Source organism: Pituophis catenifer, unplaced genomic scaffold (genome assembly GCF_029215685.1).
Source record: "Pituophis catenifer annectens isolate HBS135680 unplaced genomic scaffold, rPitCat1.0.hap2 SCAF_1, whole genome shotgun sequence".
NCBI classification, from domain to species: Eukaryota; Metazoa; Chordata; class Lepidosauria; order Squamata; family Colubridae; genus Pituophis; species Pituophis catenifer.
Window position 1 is genome coordinate 156,676,889 of NW_027256881.1, and position 16,595 is coordinate 156,693,483.

Here is a 16,595-nt window from a genome sequence, read left to right on the forward strand (position 1 = left end):
ACTAGCAACAGTTGTTTATTTTGAAGGATGGCAAAAGGCACCCCATGAAAATATTAAACTGGGTAGAGGATAAAAATTATAATAGAATGGAAGATGAAATGAATAGAATGTAGAAAATACATGAAATGACAACAATGAAAACAATGTGACTTGTTTTCTAATTTTTAAATGTCGTACTAAAAGCTATACTTAAAAATGCTCTGATGAATAAACAGGAAGTATTTCAATATAAATCAAATGAAGGAATTAGATAACCACTTATCTAACTTATTGAAGAAAGTCCAACAGAAGAAAAAAATCTGAATCCAAATTTTTAAAAATCAGACATCATCAGAAAATAAATGTTATTGGTATATTATGGTAAGCTGTTTGTTTACCCATACTTTAATAAATTACAGCTGGTTAGGTTCATAACACATGCTAAGATATAAATAAATTTAGAAGCCACAAGTCCTGGGCTTCAGAATCAAACCAAGCCATAAGGTAGTTTGGCTTAGCATGCTATCTGAACTCAGCTTTTACATTATTCTGTGTGTGTGTGTAAAAGAGGAGAAAAACAAACTGGAGTGATTGGAATTCTACACAACAATCCCTATTGCAAGAACAATGTGTTGTAGTATGGTTCATCTACACCTCTGAGATACAGTATGAAAGATGGTAGATTGCGGATGTTTATATCCATGTCTTAATATTCTATCCAACCGATGGAGAAGGAAGAACAAACTGTTCATTGTCTGGAATGGTTCACGGCCTGCTTCACTTAAGCTATTTTTCAGCACATCCAAGGAGGCAGCCTACGGAAATTAATGGTTAAAACCCAAAGTTTAAGGCAGCAAATGAGGCAAAGCAAGAGAGGGAGGAGAAATTTGGATTAGGATGTAGAGCAAATCAGAACAAGAGAAAAGCCAGAAACTTGGCACACTTCCCCGTTCTTTGTGAACAAAGTCTAAGTGTCACCAGTGCAAGGATAACTCATCATTAGAGCTTCAGTCCAAAGCAACTTAATAAAACCCTTCGGGGTTATGCTGCAAAATGTTACCAAGCTTTTTCCTTCAATGTATAGCGATGCTGTTAAATCACTTCCAAATTCTATTTTATTTTATAACATGATTTTTCTGAAGACTGCATTTCATGTATTTTGATCACAGCAAACTAAACAGGATAGTGCCACAATACATGAGGAGTGCATACTCAACATTTAATGTAATTCTAGCAAGATTTGTTGTGAGAGATTTGGTGATCAATACACAGCACATTCATGATATTCAGGAAACAATTTCTATTTTGTTTTTTTTGGAGTAGAAATACATTTTCTTGCTTCCTTCCATAAAACTATTAGTGAGTACTTTTATTAACCTAACACTAAAACCCATACCATAAAAGTCATCCTCGCACTATACATGGTTTTACCATTAACCTATGGTGAAAGACTGCTGTTACAGTAAACAAATTCTATTTGCTATCACAAGTGCAAAATATAGGCATATGCACAATGCAACACAGGAAATAAGGTATTGGGAGAATTTGGTCAAGTGTGCAAACTGTATCTGAAATTATATCATTGCTTAGCAAGAGGGACCAAAAATAATAATAATAATAATGTAATGAAGAAATTGCCACGAAGAAAAGCTGATCCAGGAGTAGCATTTGATGTTGCATTTAGAGACGACTTTTAGACTCCTCAGTATTTAAGCCATCTCTCACATTCTGATGATCGTTTAGTCATGCACTAGATAGAAACTCCACCGCAGTTTCCTTTTCATCCACTAGCTCCTTAGCAGTCAAATCCATCTTCTCACGGGAGAAGTCGTTAATAGGAAGGCCTTCAACAAATTTCCATGCTTTATCCTGTGAAGACGTTGGTAAGATTAAAATCTTTAACATTCTCTGCAAAACTCTATACCACTATATGGCAGCAAAGTATTTTGGTATTATTTTGCTGATTGCCTGATTTTTACATATGATATGCCTATTTATAGACACTGGATTACCATAGATTTAATACACTAAACTGTTTTTGGAAAGAAAAACATTTTTAGATTATCTAACTACACTCTCATCAAATCAGAATTGAAGTCTTTTTTTAGAGCAAATGCATGTGTTTATAAGAAAAAGATGAAATATTGTACTAACTGCATCTGTTATTTCAAGATACATTTTTATTTATACTTGTCAAATGTATATCAATAATTTTAGAAATAACTATTCAAATACTGCAAGTGTATGGTATCTTTAAATGCACATGTTCACATTAACTTGCCACTGTGGACCAACATTTAGGAATATTCTTTACTCAATACAGATTTATAGGCATTGATATTTTGCCAAAATATTGGAGAATTGGAGCTGTGAGTTCTGCTTACTGAGAAAGGAGCATGCTAGAAACTGTCACATTATAAAAAGTAAATATGGACTTTCATTCAGGTATAAAATTAAATATATACTTTTTACACACCTTTGATAATACAACAGGAAATGAATAGATCAAATCATCAGGGACACCATAGGAGTTCCCATCAGAAATAACACCCATAGAAACAAATTCACCCTTTAAAAGAAAATCAAAAATAATTAATATGTTTCTACCAGTGCAATAATTCATGCTCTAATGCTTTGTGTAAAAATACAAAATGTGTCCTATAACATTTCATTACATTAATAGTATACCAAAAGGCCAAATTAGTATCTTCATTCTCTTTATACTTATTAAATCACATCCCACCCCTACAAAAAAATTCAAGAAAACATGAGCTAAAACTTGAGCTAATTATTATGTTTTGAAGAGTTCTTGTCTAAGCCCAAATGCTCGTGGGCAATGCTTACCTCTGGAGTGCCGAACCAGATGTCTCTCACATGATCACAAATAGCCTTGGCTGCAGACATTGCACTTGACAGTTTCCGGGCCTTAATAACAGCTGCCCCCCGTTGCTGAACAGTCTGAAGTATTAAAAAGTATAACAGAGGATTATTTGCATGTACTGTGGTTAGTCCTCAATGATTTATAGAGAATCCTAGACCCAGAAGTTTATTGCACTAGTTAGTTAGGATATTATTCCAATGTCTCAAACCAGGGGTGAAATCCAGCAGGTTCTGGAGAACTGGTAGCGGAAATTTTGAGCAGTTCGAAGAACCGACAAATACCACTTCTGGCTAGCCCCAGAGTGGGGTGGGAATGGAGATTTTGCAATATCCTTCCCCAGGAGTGGGGAGGGAATGGGGATTTTGCAGTATCGTTCCCCTGGAGTGGGGTGGGAATGGAGATTTTGCAATATCCTTCCTCTGGAGTGGGGAGGGAATGGGGATTTTGCAGTATCCTTCCCCTGTCATGCCACCAAGCCACACCACGCCCACCAAGCCACACCATGCCCACAGAACCAGTAGTAAAAAAAATTGGATTTCACTACTGTCTCAAATTCTAGAATTATATGGCAAGGAAACTACTAAGCTTGAACGTATTACACACATTATTGTTGACTTGAGAGAGAGAGAGAGAGCATCTTAACACCATGAACCTTTTATCTGGAACTTGTGGGGAGATAACAGCTTGGAGGCAATTCAGGCAACACAAACTTTTAATCGAGACACACATAGGATATTTTGAATTTTATAAATAATTTGAGCTACCATCCATATAGGCAAATAAGTTGCATCCTTATAAAAGAGGGATTTCATAGTAAGATAAAAATAAGGGTATTAGAAACCATACCAACATTTTTATCTAGACTACAAATGGATTTTGTTTTTGTCCATGACACAGAGATACAAGATTTTCATTGCTGCTCTTTGAAATAATAATTAATGACATATCCGTCCCCAAGATATTGCTACCCAGGCTGTATGTTTTCAAAGTGAAAATGGAAGTATAAAAGTCTAAAACCATTACTTACTGTAATGAAGTCACCTTTCAGCCAGTTATCATCTTTCACAGCTTCATAAACTCCAGTATATTTCCCTTGTATTTTCACTTTGGCATGGTTAACATCTGGATATTGAGTAGAAGAGTGATTTCCCCAGATGATGCAATTCTTGACATCCTTAGCAGTCACACCAACTTTCAGAGCAATCTGTTGAAGTTAGGGAGAAGAAACTGCCCATGTCATTTTGACAATTTCAAGTATGTTTCAGTTAAATGCTCTGCTTTCAGAAAAAGATCTTCATTTATATACTAACTTCCAGGTGGAATTTAAAAATTCATGCCTACCTGAGATTTAGCTCTATTGTGATCCAGACGAGTTAAACAACTGAAATTATCTTTTGGTATGGTTGGAGCTGATTTTGAAGCAATTAGGCAATTAGTGTTTGCTGGATTACCTACTACAATAACCTGATAGAGAAAAGAAAAGTCAGACTTAATTACAGGCAGGCTAATGAACAATAGGAAGAGTAAAATATACCAAACTCTACAATATTTATCCCTGGAGAAAATGCTATTTCATTCAATTTTGTTTTTTAATGTCTCCATGTCCCACTATTGGCCTAACATTATTTGTAATTCTTTCACATCATGAGGAGTTGGAGAATACATTGATGAAAGCATGAATGCTGATTTCGTAAACCAACTGGATCTGGTTGAGGGAGTCAGGCAGTAAACTATGTCACATATAGTCACCTTAACTGTCTTCTTTGCATACTTGTCCAATGCTGCTCCTTGGGACTTAAAAATTTTCACATTTGCCTTCAGTAGATCTTTCCGTTCCATGCCTTCTTTTCTTGGCATTGAACCAACCAGAACCGCTACATCAAGATCTTTGAATGCAACATCTTCTTTGTCAGTAGCAATTACCTCTACAAGCAGAGAGAAAGAGATCAACAATCCCATCGAAAAGATGAGGTCATGGCTCTATTATGGAGAAAAATCAGTGAGCTGTTTACTGATAGCTGAACACAGTTCTAATTGAAATTTCATTGTAAATCAGAACTTCTGTAATGGTTTTCAGATGCCAGCTTATCAAAATAAAAAATAATGCTTCAATCTGAGAAAAGGCAGAATTTATGTCTAATGAAATGTAATTTCATGGCTCTCATTCTTGATGCTTGTTTTCTTATGGTCATCAAAATAAAGCTTAGATACAATCAGATCTTGGAAAACCAACAATAAATGGGTCATTCACCACTGAAATTATTTGTGAAAGTAAAATCAGTATAAAGAGAGTTGATTTTTAATTATATGTAACTTTCATAAAGTAAAATATTTTTAATAATTTCACTTTAAAATGTTCATTACAGTTATTCCTTGACTTAGGACAACTGGGAGCAGAATCTTGGTCGTTGAGTGAAACAATCATTAAGCAAGATATTATGTGACTACTTCACTCAACAGCCATAATCCTGGCTCTCCTGGTAGTGCTTGTTGTTGGTTGGTTGTTATTGGCACTGTTTAACTGGTTAAGCAGTTAAGCAGTCAAGAGTCCGAAATAAAGGGTGTGGAGGCGAAAGATCCATCATAGGCTGTGGTATGAGTTTGGGGTGGTGATGGTCCTGCAGTGCAGCATAAAGCTGCCATTGACCAGGCGGCCCCTACCTGCTTCCTACCTGGCCCAGGAAGCTTCAGCCCATTCCTTACCTTGCCAGGCCTGTGAGGTCTCTGCCCACTCCCTCTCCAACCAGCACAAGCAAAGCACCCCACTTTGGTATTTTTCTCCAAATGCTGACAGGTATGCTCAGCCTGTTAGGCATGGCTTTCTTACTAAGTCCACCTCACGCCGTTCTCCAACCAGGCTTCATTCTCAGTACTTCATAAAGCTCTTTCTCCAAATTGAACATTTTGGAAATGGAGGATTCTGAAGGACTGCAAAAGTGGCTCCATTTTTGTGGTCTTTTAGATGTCTCCTCCAAATCGACAATTTGGAGACGACTTCCGAAGTACTGCAAGAATGGAATCCACTTAGGGAATGGCATGAGGCAGCCTCAGCAAGAACATTGCATATCGTTAAGTAACTGGAGAAAAATATCAAAGTTAAATGATGTGATTTGCACACACTGGTAGGGCAAAGAGGGGCAAACACCTCCCAGGATGGGGAAGGGAGCGGGTTGAAGCCTCCTGAGCTTGGTGGGAGTGAGCCGGCAAAGGTATCCTGGCCAAGGCCTCCCTGGCAGTTTTGCACACTGGCGGGCCAAGTGGGCATCTGTGATGAGGGGGAGAGGAGAAGAGATAGGTGAGGGTAGTTCCAGCACCTTCTGAAATTGTAAATGTACCAAATTTTGATTATGTGACTCCGGGGATACTGCAACAGCTGTAACTTTGGGTAGCGCTTATAATCAGGGGTGCTATTCAGCAGGTTCTGGAGAACTGGTAGCTGAAATTTTGAGTAGTTCAGAGAACCGGCAAATACCACCTCTGGATGGTCCCAGAGTGGGGTGGGAATGGAGATTTTGCAATATCCTTCCCCAGGAGTGGGGAGGGAATGGGGATTTTGCAGAATCCTTCCCCTGGAGTGGGGGGGAATGGAGATTTTGCAGTATCCTTCCCCTGGAGTGGGGTGGGAATGGAGATTTTGCAGTATCCTTCCCCTGGAGTGGGATGGGAATGGAGATTTTGCAGTATCCTTCCCCTGGAGTGGGGTGGGAATGAAGATTTTGCAGTATCCTTCCCCTGCCATGCTAACCAAGCCACACCATGCCCACCAAGTCACACCCACAGAACCGGTAGTAAAAAAAATTGAATTCCACCACTGCTTATAATTCCTTTTGTTCAGCCCTGTTGGAATTTTGCACAATCACTGAACAAATAACCATAAGTCAAAGACTACATGTATTACAAATGAAATGCCCCAGCACACTTGAAGTATTGTTTCTTTAAATCTGGTAATTCATTTCCTCTATAAGCCAATATTACTTCAGTTCACAAAATGACAGCAAGATACTTAAAGAAGGTTGTGAAACTGGCAGTATATCTTGTGTTCAGAGCATCTAGCTCATCCAACCTAAACATTTGTGTAAGACTAATTCTGATTTTCTGTCACCTCTTAAAAGAGGAAGAGCACAGTCTTGCAATTCCATAAGTACGCCATCCAAAACAGTCATCATGGGAGTGATATCCAACAGCACAAGAATAAGAGGCTGTAAAATAAAAAATAGTTGGGTTTGTCATTTATAATAAATCTTTTGTAAAATTGAATAGGTATAAATAGATTGAATTCCTATTATCTTTTCAATTGACCTTGATATTCAAAATACAGGGCAATGGTGTTATTCCTTCTTTCACAGGGGGTAGCTTCAAGACATCTTGTTCTTACTGGGAAAGTCCTTGAGAAACTCCAATCCAACCACTTTAAGATCATTTATTTATTTAACAAATTTATATGCTACCCATCTCTCTCTATAAAGAGACTCTGGGTGGCTTATAATTAAATACAAATATTAAAGTATTAACAAGATTAGGTACAAAACTGGAAAACCCACAGTGGCAGCTTCAATTCCTATTAGTTCACCAGCCACCTCCAACACACAGCCCCACCCCCAAGGCCCCCCAAGCCAACCAATAGAGCCTAGTGTTAATGCCCTTCTGGAAGACTGAAAGGATGGGGGGCACACTGTATCTTCAGGGGCAAGATGTTAAAAGGGGGCCTGGCCACAAAAGAAAAGCCTCTCCTAGATTCCCACCAGTCAAAACTCTTTGGCTTAAGAGGTCCATAATGTGCCGCATCATTACTGCTGTGTAGGGGTATACTACTGTAAAAAAAATACTGTATTTTTTTAAAGACGTTACCTGTTCAGTGCCAAAAACATCACCCTTTGCAATACTGTAGAGTAGAGAATATGCAATTTGTCCAGCAGCACCGGTCACTAGGACTTTGATTGGTTCCGACTGGAAAAGAAAGGATATTTGTAGAATCCAATATATAGCTCTGGGATAAACATTTCCTCTTGTAATTTGCAATGTACAGAACTTTATGACATTTTTAAAGAACATAAAGCTTTGAAAGAGGATTATGAAAAAAAATTGCTATTGTAACCAGCAAGTTAAATGCAGGTGACATTTAAAAGAGAGCTAGTCAGTCTGCCAGGAATTCTTTAGCTATCTTCAACTATTCATAGAGAAGGGTTGGTAAATAAATTATAATCTGCCCTGGATGACACAAGATAAGCCATTTCCTACCTTCTTAACACTTTGTATTAGCAATAGTACAATATTCAAATCTTATCTCCAAAATGCACTGGTGCAAGGAGCACTACAAATGCTAGTTGGATAAATTTATAGCTCTTGGCACATCTGCACAAGAACTGATCTTATGAACCAATGATCATTGCAACAGTATAAGGTAATCATGTAGTGCTTACAATGATGGGACTTATTAACAAGCTGTTGCATTAGCATGGCAACTCATAGGTGAAAGCTGGTAAGATTGTGAATTTGCAGTACAAGCAACCAGGAACAAAGAGCATGCCCTGTATAACGTCAATGTATGCAAGATGAATGTATGCAATACATGCAGGATAAATTTAAGTAACAGTTCAGAACTATTAATTTTAGCATACAAACGTATGCTTTGTCCTGTCTGAACAAAGTAGTGATCTGTGCAAGTTACAAAAAATATTATTAATGAACCATTAGCAAAAGCAGTAAAGATTTATGCAACAATTGAATTATGTTTTTCCCCTATAATTTCTACATACCATTTAATCACGATGTCAAAAATAAAGTCATATATATATATATATGATAGAATATTTTGTACTGTTTTAATAATACCTATTTTTTTATTTATTTTTTTAATTAGATTTATATGCCGCCCTTCTCCGGAGACTCAGGGCGGCTTACAATGCGTTAAGCAATAGCTTTCATTCTTTTGTATATTTATACAAAGTCAGCTTATTGCCCCCACAAACTGGGTCCTCAATTTACCTACCTTAGAAAGGATGAAAGGCTGAGTCAACCTTGAGCCTTGGCGAGATTCGAACCTGCAGTAATTGCAGGCAGCTGTTCTTAATAACAGGGTGCTTTAGACCACTGTACTACCAAGGCTCTTGGATAAGAGAGCTGACATTCAAGTCAGGACATTTCAGAAAGCATTCCTATCATTATAAAAAGTTGCAAGCCACAGCCTATAAGCAAAGGTGTGAGGATTGACTGCACTTCTCCTTCAATCAGGGAAATTTAAATGTCACTAATCAAGGAGCAAATGGCACATCCTCAAAGCTCGATGTACAGTGCAATTTATACATCTCTTTCCTGACTCTAGAAACTTGTTACTTTCTAACCTTTCTGAGACAATAATTCTGACAAGAATTTGGAAATGAAGCATGTGCCTACTTGAAGATCACCTTGAAAGTCACAAGGCAAGTCATTACAGCAATGCCATTAGGTCAAATATTGCAGCAGCTGCATAGTGGAAATCATCAAAGGGGGGGGGTCCTGTGATTGGGCAATTTGGCAGCATTTTCTGAAGCATTGTCTGAAGCACCACATCTGAATACTTGTGATAGTGATTTCCAACTGGAAACAATGCTTCTCTTAATAGGTGAATCTCCTCCTCTTCCTAACTTGTTAGTCATTTGGTGTTCTGTGTATCTATTACTTTTGCTATTTCAGAAAGACGTCAGCACCTTGTGAACTGGCCAGAAACATTAAGAGACCAGGCAACACACAGTACAAATTTTCTAAATTCTAGATTTCTAAACTGGTATCAGCAAGAGAATACATTTCTTTTCAAGGATTTTTCTCCAGAATGCAGGAGTTATAAATAGCATACCCTTTCTTACTGCCCAGCTTTAAAAAAGCAGACCCACAATTGTTCGAAAAACTCAAGCCAGAAAATGCGTTCAATGTGATTTAGTTAGTCCTTGCAACATGGATCCTGCGTTAAAATAGCGCAGTTATCCTTCCCTCTGTTGTGCAACTAATGCACAGGTGCCATTTAATTAGCTTTTCCTTACTCCCATGTTTCACTGCTTTGCGCTTCTACCTCAAGTCCACCTCCACGTCTCCGAAAATTAATCACACTAGGACTAGGTTCTTTTCTTCTAAGAGCAGGGTTAATTAATGGAGTAACCTTCCCCTTGCGCCCATTTTGTAAAACGAGAGTTGATTCCGGATATTTCACTTTCACCCGAGTCCTATATAAATGGAAGCAATTCCAGCTTCCCCACCTTTAAACGGGTTCGTCCACTGAATTACCGTTGCAAAGGAATTCATTGCACTCCTTTGGCCACCTTCTTGCTTTTTCCTAGGGAAAGACGCCTCCGGTTACAGAATTACACGCCAGTGATTGCACGCTAGTGATTGTCAAGCCCTTCTCTTTTATTGCGATTTGTAAATTATAATAATACTACGCTTTATATCTCGCCAAACTAGCTGTCCTCCAGCCGCGAAAGGGATAGTGAAATAGTACTAACCATGATGGGAAAACGCGATAGGCCTCCTTCCTCGAGGTCACCTCTAAGCGCAGTCTCAGCACCAGCAAAGAGACAGTGTGTCTCGTTCGGAAGGTAATGAAAGGAGGCGAAGCCACCGCCCCCTATTTTCCAACCTCTTGTTGTCACCTGGGAGCTGTAGTTCCAACATTCTCTAAGGCAAAGATAATGGGACGCTTGACCCGCTCAAAAGAACTACATTTCCCAGAAGCCAACTGAACCATCCGTCATCCTCAGCCTTACATCCAGTAATAAAAGCGAGAGAAGGATAAGATTTGATTTCTATGTTCACGTAGAAATCACGCGCTTTTCAATAAGGGAATAGGGTTCAAACTGTCGCATACGCAGAAGATATTAAGATATTCTGTTAATTACTTTGTTAGAATTTTGCAGAAAAAAGTCATAGCTTAAAATAATTACATTAATGTAATTTTATGTAATATACTATTTAAAAACTAGAAAACGGGGAAAAGCTATTGGACCAACTTTTACAAGTAATAAAAGTAATAAAATTACTATACTATTAAATGGTAGTTATTTACTTATTTATTTACACAATTTATAACCATTTCCTGACTGATTCTGGGTGGCACATAAGGCTTAAAAACAATAAAAAACAATTTAACAAAAGTCGTAATGCCAGAGGCCACAAACACATTCCAATTCAGAAAGAACAATATTAAGCATTAACTAGTAGAATTCACTCAAGTAACCGTATAGTTGAAATGCTTGAGGATTAATATTCAAGCTAAATGAGTTTCTAAAAGAAAACAGAGATCAGTGAAAAATAACACATTGAGATAACAAGAAAATTATGTAAATTAAAGTTTGATGTTTTAATCTTGGCCCTTCTGTGCATGAACAAATGAAACAAGGAATATTTTTATTTTATTTTTGTTTTTTATCCCATCTTTATTGCTTTATAAATAACTCAAGGTCATGAGCATACTAATAACTCCTTCTATCTTGGCTTCCAACTGCAGCACTGATTCTCTCACCATACAATTAAGGCATGAAAAGATGGAGTGTGGATGATCAGTTTGAAGGGCTCTACTGCAGAACTGAGAACAGTAGATCATTTTTCATCTCAGCACAGATGAGCAAAAAACATCTTTAAAAAAGGAATCATGGCAATTAGCAGGTAGTTGTAGCCACCACTTTGAAACCGAGAGGAAGTAAACTTTCTGCTCCCACTCAGCAATGGTTGTTTGAAGGACCATTTTTTCCCAATCAGATCTACTTGACTCACCAGACCAGAGAAGCAGGGAATGCTATGGATCCCTTCTCCTAAGGAGATCCATTTGAAGAACCAAGAAGAAAGGCCTTCTCTGTTATGGATCCCTCCCTGTGGAACATTGTCCCTGCATAGGTAAGTTTGGTGACACTTTGACACTCTTTTGCAAAGCCCTGAAGACTGGTTCTGCCAACGGGTGTGGTGACCCCAAAATGATATGAAACCTATCAAATGGCTCCTTTAATTGTTGTTGCCAGGAGGGTGGGAGGTTATTGCTCTCTCTATTGCTTTGTATTGAGTTTTTATCCTTGTAAGCCTCCTGGAGTCACTGAGAGTGAGTTGGGAAGCCTTATAAATTTTCTTAAATAAATAAACACGAAACAATACAAGTAAAGTGAGCTTAAAATAGCGAAGACAAGACCAACCTGGTGCAAGTTGGCAATGTTCAAGAAAGCACTCTGATAATATTAGGACGACAGGTCTTAGCATTTGTGGAACAATTCAACTATCTTGGTAGTATCATGGATATAGATTGGGTAACAAGATTGCCTTGGTAGTACAGTGGTCTAAAGCACCCTGTTATTAAGACCAGCTGCCTGCAATTACTGCAGGTTCAAATCTCGCCAGGCTCAAGGTTGATTCAGCCTTCCATCCTTTCTAAGGTAGGTAAATTGAGGACCCAGTTGTGGGAGCAATAAGCTGACTTTGTATAAATATACAAAAGGATGAAGGCTATTGCTTAGCGCATTGTAATCTGCCCTGAGTCTCCGGAGAAGGGCGGCATATAAATCAAATTTAAAAAAAAAATGCTGAATAGGCAAAGCAACTGCTGTCTTCCAACAAATGCACTCAGTATGGATCATGTCCATCATAAACACAGCAACCTAGATCATATTATGTGCTTTGCTGGACATGTGCTCCGCATGAGTAAGCAATGTCCAGCAAAGACTGCAATCAATTGGATACCACCAGATGGCCGGAGAAAAAGAGGAAGGCCAAATAAAACCTGGCACCAAACATTTAGGAAGATCTGAAAAACATTAATCTTAAATGAAAGGATGAGGAAACTATAGTTGTGGACCAAGAACTGTGGAGTATGTTTGTAGTCCAATGTGCTTAGTACAGGATGTAATGATGAAACATTACTAATGATGAGAGGGACAGAAATGCAAGAAGTTGTATACAAACTTATACTGGTATTAGGTATATAGCTCTACAGCAGAGGTCTTCAAATTTGGCAGCTTTAAGACTTGTGGACTTCAACTCCCAGAATTCTCCAGCCAGCAAAGTATAGCTGGCTGAAGAATTCTGGGAGTTGAAGTCCACAAATCTTAAGGCTGCCAAGTTTGAAGACCTCTGCTCTACAGTTTCCTTCTCTCCACCAGAGGATTCGAAGGATTCGTGATTGCTGCGCACGCGCGCCTAATCATGCGCCGATCTCTACTTCCGGACTCAGGGTGAGCTCGCGCTTCGCTGGTTGCCAAGTAACGGGAGGAAAGCGCGCGCTGGAGAGGAAGAGGGTGCAACGTTTTGGCAGCCGTGGCTTCCAGTTGCCTTTGGCGAAGTCTTCTCTTCATGCCGGCTCTTCTCTTCTCGAAAGGTGAGCTGTGTGGGGGACTGATAATGGAGGAGAGTCCAAAGGCAAGAAGAGGAGAGGGAGCCCGCGGCCAGTTTTCCACCTGGGTGTGTAATCTGAGCTTGCTCTCGGCCGTATTTATTTATGATTCCGTGTTTCTGAGAGCAGTAGCTGCTCTGTTGGTAACTATACTGAGACTTCTCCATCCGTCTCCTGAAGCCCCTTGGCGAAGCGGGTTTTCTCTTCGGCCGTTCTGCTGCTCGTCTATATTCCGAATTAATTCTACAAAAATCAGTGAAACATGCCCAGAGGGTTGCAAAGGAAGCCTTCGTAGAGGCAGCTGTGTGGCATGTTTATCTGTCTTAAGCTTTATAAAAGCTCCTTGGGAGAACTTAATCGTGATTTAAGTCTATTAATATAATGATATGAAATCGATATAATTATATTAACTTGATATAATTAAAATATAATAGGTGTCAAAGCTAAGATTTATTTTAATACCCGTGAGACTTCCCTTCAACAGTACCTGATAAAATGCTACTTCAACATAGTAGTACAGTTTAAAGCAATTGAGCCTTCACTTGTTGCAAGGAAATAAGATGCAGGAAATGTTTTGGATCCAATGGGGGAAAAATATGTTGTCAGTACATGTTTATAGGTAGGGGCTAGTAGGAAAGCAAAATGGAAACACATTATTTTCCTTAAATCCTCAAATTGTAATGTTTTTGTTTTATGTTTTCTGAATTTTAAGGGTACAATTGAGAACAGATAATGTGGGACAAATTTCTCCGTCACCAATATATCTAAGCATTCTGTCCATACTTTAAACTCTATTGAGCTTAGTGAGACTTCCCCCCTTTGTGATTTATATAGTATCACAAAGCTCATGGATATTAGACTTGAGGGAAGTAAGGCTAGTGTGAGAAAATAAGTAGGCTATGTCTACAAGCAATGGCAGCACCTAGTTGACCTTAGTATTAAAACCATGCAAATATTAAGCAAAACTGAAAATATGTTATGGAAGAAACAATGGCAGCTGCTTTCAAGGAAACAAGATGAAAATATTAATTGACCACTCCAAAACATTAACTTTCTTCTACTTTAAGCATTTTTAATTATGCATGTTGTATGTTTTGGGTCATTGTCTTGCTGCATGATCCACTTGTTCTTTAGTTTTAGTTCATAGACAAATACCCTGACATCCTGTAGAATTTGGTGGTATAATTCAGAATAAATTCCATTAATGATGGCAAGCTGACCTGGTCCAGAGACTTAGCAAACGAGGCCCAACCATGATACTGCCGCCATCAGTGGAATACGGTTCTTAAATTGGAATGCAGCATTTGTGTTTTAACAAATTCTTTAATTCAAGCTAAAAAATTCTATTTTGGCCCCATCCATCTACAGAACATTCTTCCATTAGCTTTCTGACTGATCCATTTGGTTTTTCACAAACCATGCACGGGAGGGGGAGAACATTTAGTAGTTAGGGAAGTTTTAGAAGTTACATTTGTCTGAAAGAAGCTCTTTAATTCCTGGGGACCGTTCAATTTGTAATAGTAACAGTTAATTAGGTCTCTCCCTGTTCAAAATGGGGGTTCCACTGTTTAATATTACAAATACTAGATTACTGAACAATCCAACACTTGCTGGGTGATTTCCCATCGAACTTCTTTGTGGGAAGCTGGCAGCAAGCATCAGCAATCTTCTTTCCTTCCTCCATACCTTCTTCCATCCTCCCTCCTTCCCCCCCCCTTCATTCCCAAAAAGGCCAATTGATTATTCAAGTTCTGGTCTCTTTCATATTTTTTTCTTTACATAAAAAGATTAAGGCATCTTTTTGCATCATCCTGGGTGCACGCTAAAGTTTTACTTTCATTTAAGCAGATGTATATATAGAATGGAATAGTTCGTTTGCATTATATTTGTATTTTATTGTTTTAATGCAACTCTGCTTCCATTAATTTGAGTTTTGCCTCCAAATTCTTTAGTTATCTCTATTAAAATTTCTGAATCTTCTACTCTTTGATCCACTTATTCTCAGATCCTACTTGAATTACCAGTCTGTCATAAATGTTGATAATGAGGAGAATTGAAATTTGTTTGCATTTCCTGATGTGATTGCCAAGATAATGAAATGAAGATTATCGTCCAATACATAGATCTCTGATATAAATAAGACTTGAGATTCTGGAGAAGAAGTATCATTCTTTCAATTTAGAAAGGTCCTTGCTCTGTTGATTTTCACACATTTTTGAAAAATAATATGTAATCTTATGTTTAATATATCTGTACTGATTAAATTAAATGAAACAATCAAGAGTAAAAGATTAAATAAAATCATTGGTATATTACACAAAAACACTATACACAAAGCAAGTTTTAAAGCTAAATTGAATGAATATATGTTAAGAATTAAAAAGCAAAAAGTTTCTTTGTTATAAGAAATTAATGTCGTTCACATATAATCATGGTTAAAATGAAAAAAAAAAATCCTGTTAGATTCTATGGTTAAAAACATTTTTTTTATGTTGGAGTGCCCTCCTTTGGTTAAGGAAAAGAAAACTGGGAAACAGCAACACACTGTCCCACATTTCTTGTGTTGGAGTGCTCTCTTGTGGTTAAAACAAGATTTTTTTTTGGTGAAAAGTTACTTTTTGTGGGGTAGGAAGGAAAAGCAGACCCAAATTAGTTTTCAACAAAAGATAATCTTGAAGTTGGAAACAATAAAATAAATATAACTAATTAAAATGTCTGTTTAGGAATGTTCAGCTGCAGAAACCATGTAATATTGTGGTAACCAAGAAAAATAAATCTACATTTTCAATTTTAGTAATGAAAATAATATTTAAAGCAAGGTGAGTTTCTCTTGAAAGTAAGCAGAGGTCATAATTCTTTTTTTTTTAAAATATATGTGTGTGTGTGTGTGTGTGTGTGTGTGTGTGTGTGTGTGTGTGTGTGTGTGTCTTTAGCCAGGTTCTACCTACGTACCTATCTTCTGGCTGCCAGAAGAGAAAAAAAAAAGCCCAGAAACTAGTGAATTATGATTTCACTGAACTAGGGCTACATAATATCTTGGTTTACGTAGGTAGAACCTGGCTAAAGAGACATACACATAAAACCTACGAAAAAGAAAGAAAAACATATATATATATTTTTAAACATCTTAAACATAAAATACATCTTTTAAGAGCGAAGGTTTGGTCCGGTCATAAATAGGTACAATTGCTCACACTTCTTTAACAAGCTTGATTCCAAATTTCATCCGTTTACATCTTTTAAAATAAAAGTCAAACCACAAATTTTTATCACTAATTCTAACATCTTAATCTAAACATTTAGCATTCTATTGTATCACCATAAATCTTAATTTCCAAATAAACACAACTCCTTTTTATATGCAATCTTTAGTTTCCAAATAAACACAATTCT

At 37.6% G+C, this 16,595-nt stretch overlaps 2 protein-coding genes across 2 annotated transcripts in view; one reads left to right on the forward strand and one right to left on the reverse strand.

Moving 5' to 3' along the window:
- Positions 1–1,076: 1,076 nt before the first annotated feature.
- MDH1 (malate dehydrogenase 1) lies at positions 1,077–10,469 on the reverse strand. The gene is made up of 9 exons (XM_070933085.1): positions 10,336–10,469; positions 7,709–7,807; positions 6,963–7,059; positions 4,610–4,785; positions 4,202–4,324; positions 3,888–4,064; positions 2,824–2,937; positions 2,456–2,548; positions 1,077–1,848 (listed from the first exon to the last, which is right to left on the reverse strand). The coding sequence occupies exons 1-9, from the start codon at positions 10,336–10,338 to the stop codon at positions 1,723–1,725; spliced, it is 1,008 nt and encodes a 335-aa protein (XP_070789186.1). The 5' UTR covers positions 10,339–10,469; the 3' UTR covers positions 1,077–1,722.
- A 2,685-nt stretch (positions 10,470–13,154) lies between these two features.
- WDPCP (WD repeat containing planar cell polarity effector) overlaps positions 13,155–16,595 on the forward strand; it is a 170,116-nt gene continuing 166,675 nt past the window's right edge. The window contains exon 1 of the mRNA XM_070956545.1: positions 13,155–13,187. The gene's annotated coding sequence lies outside the window, so the exon portion shown is untranslated. The remainder of the gene's footprint in view (positions 13,188–16,595) is intronic.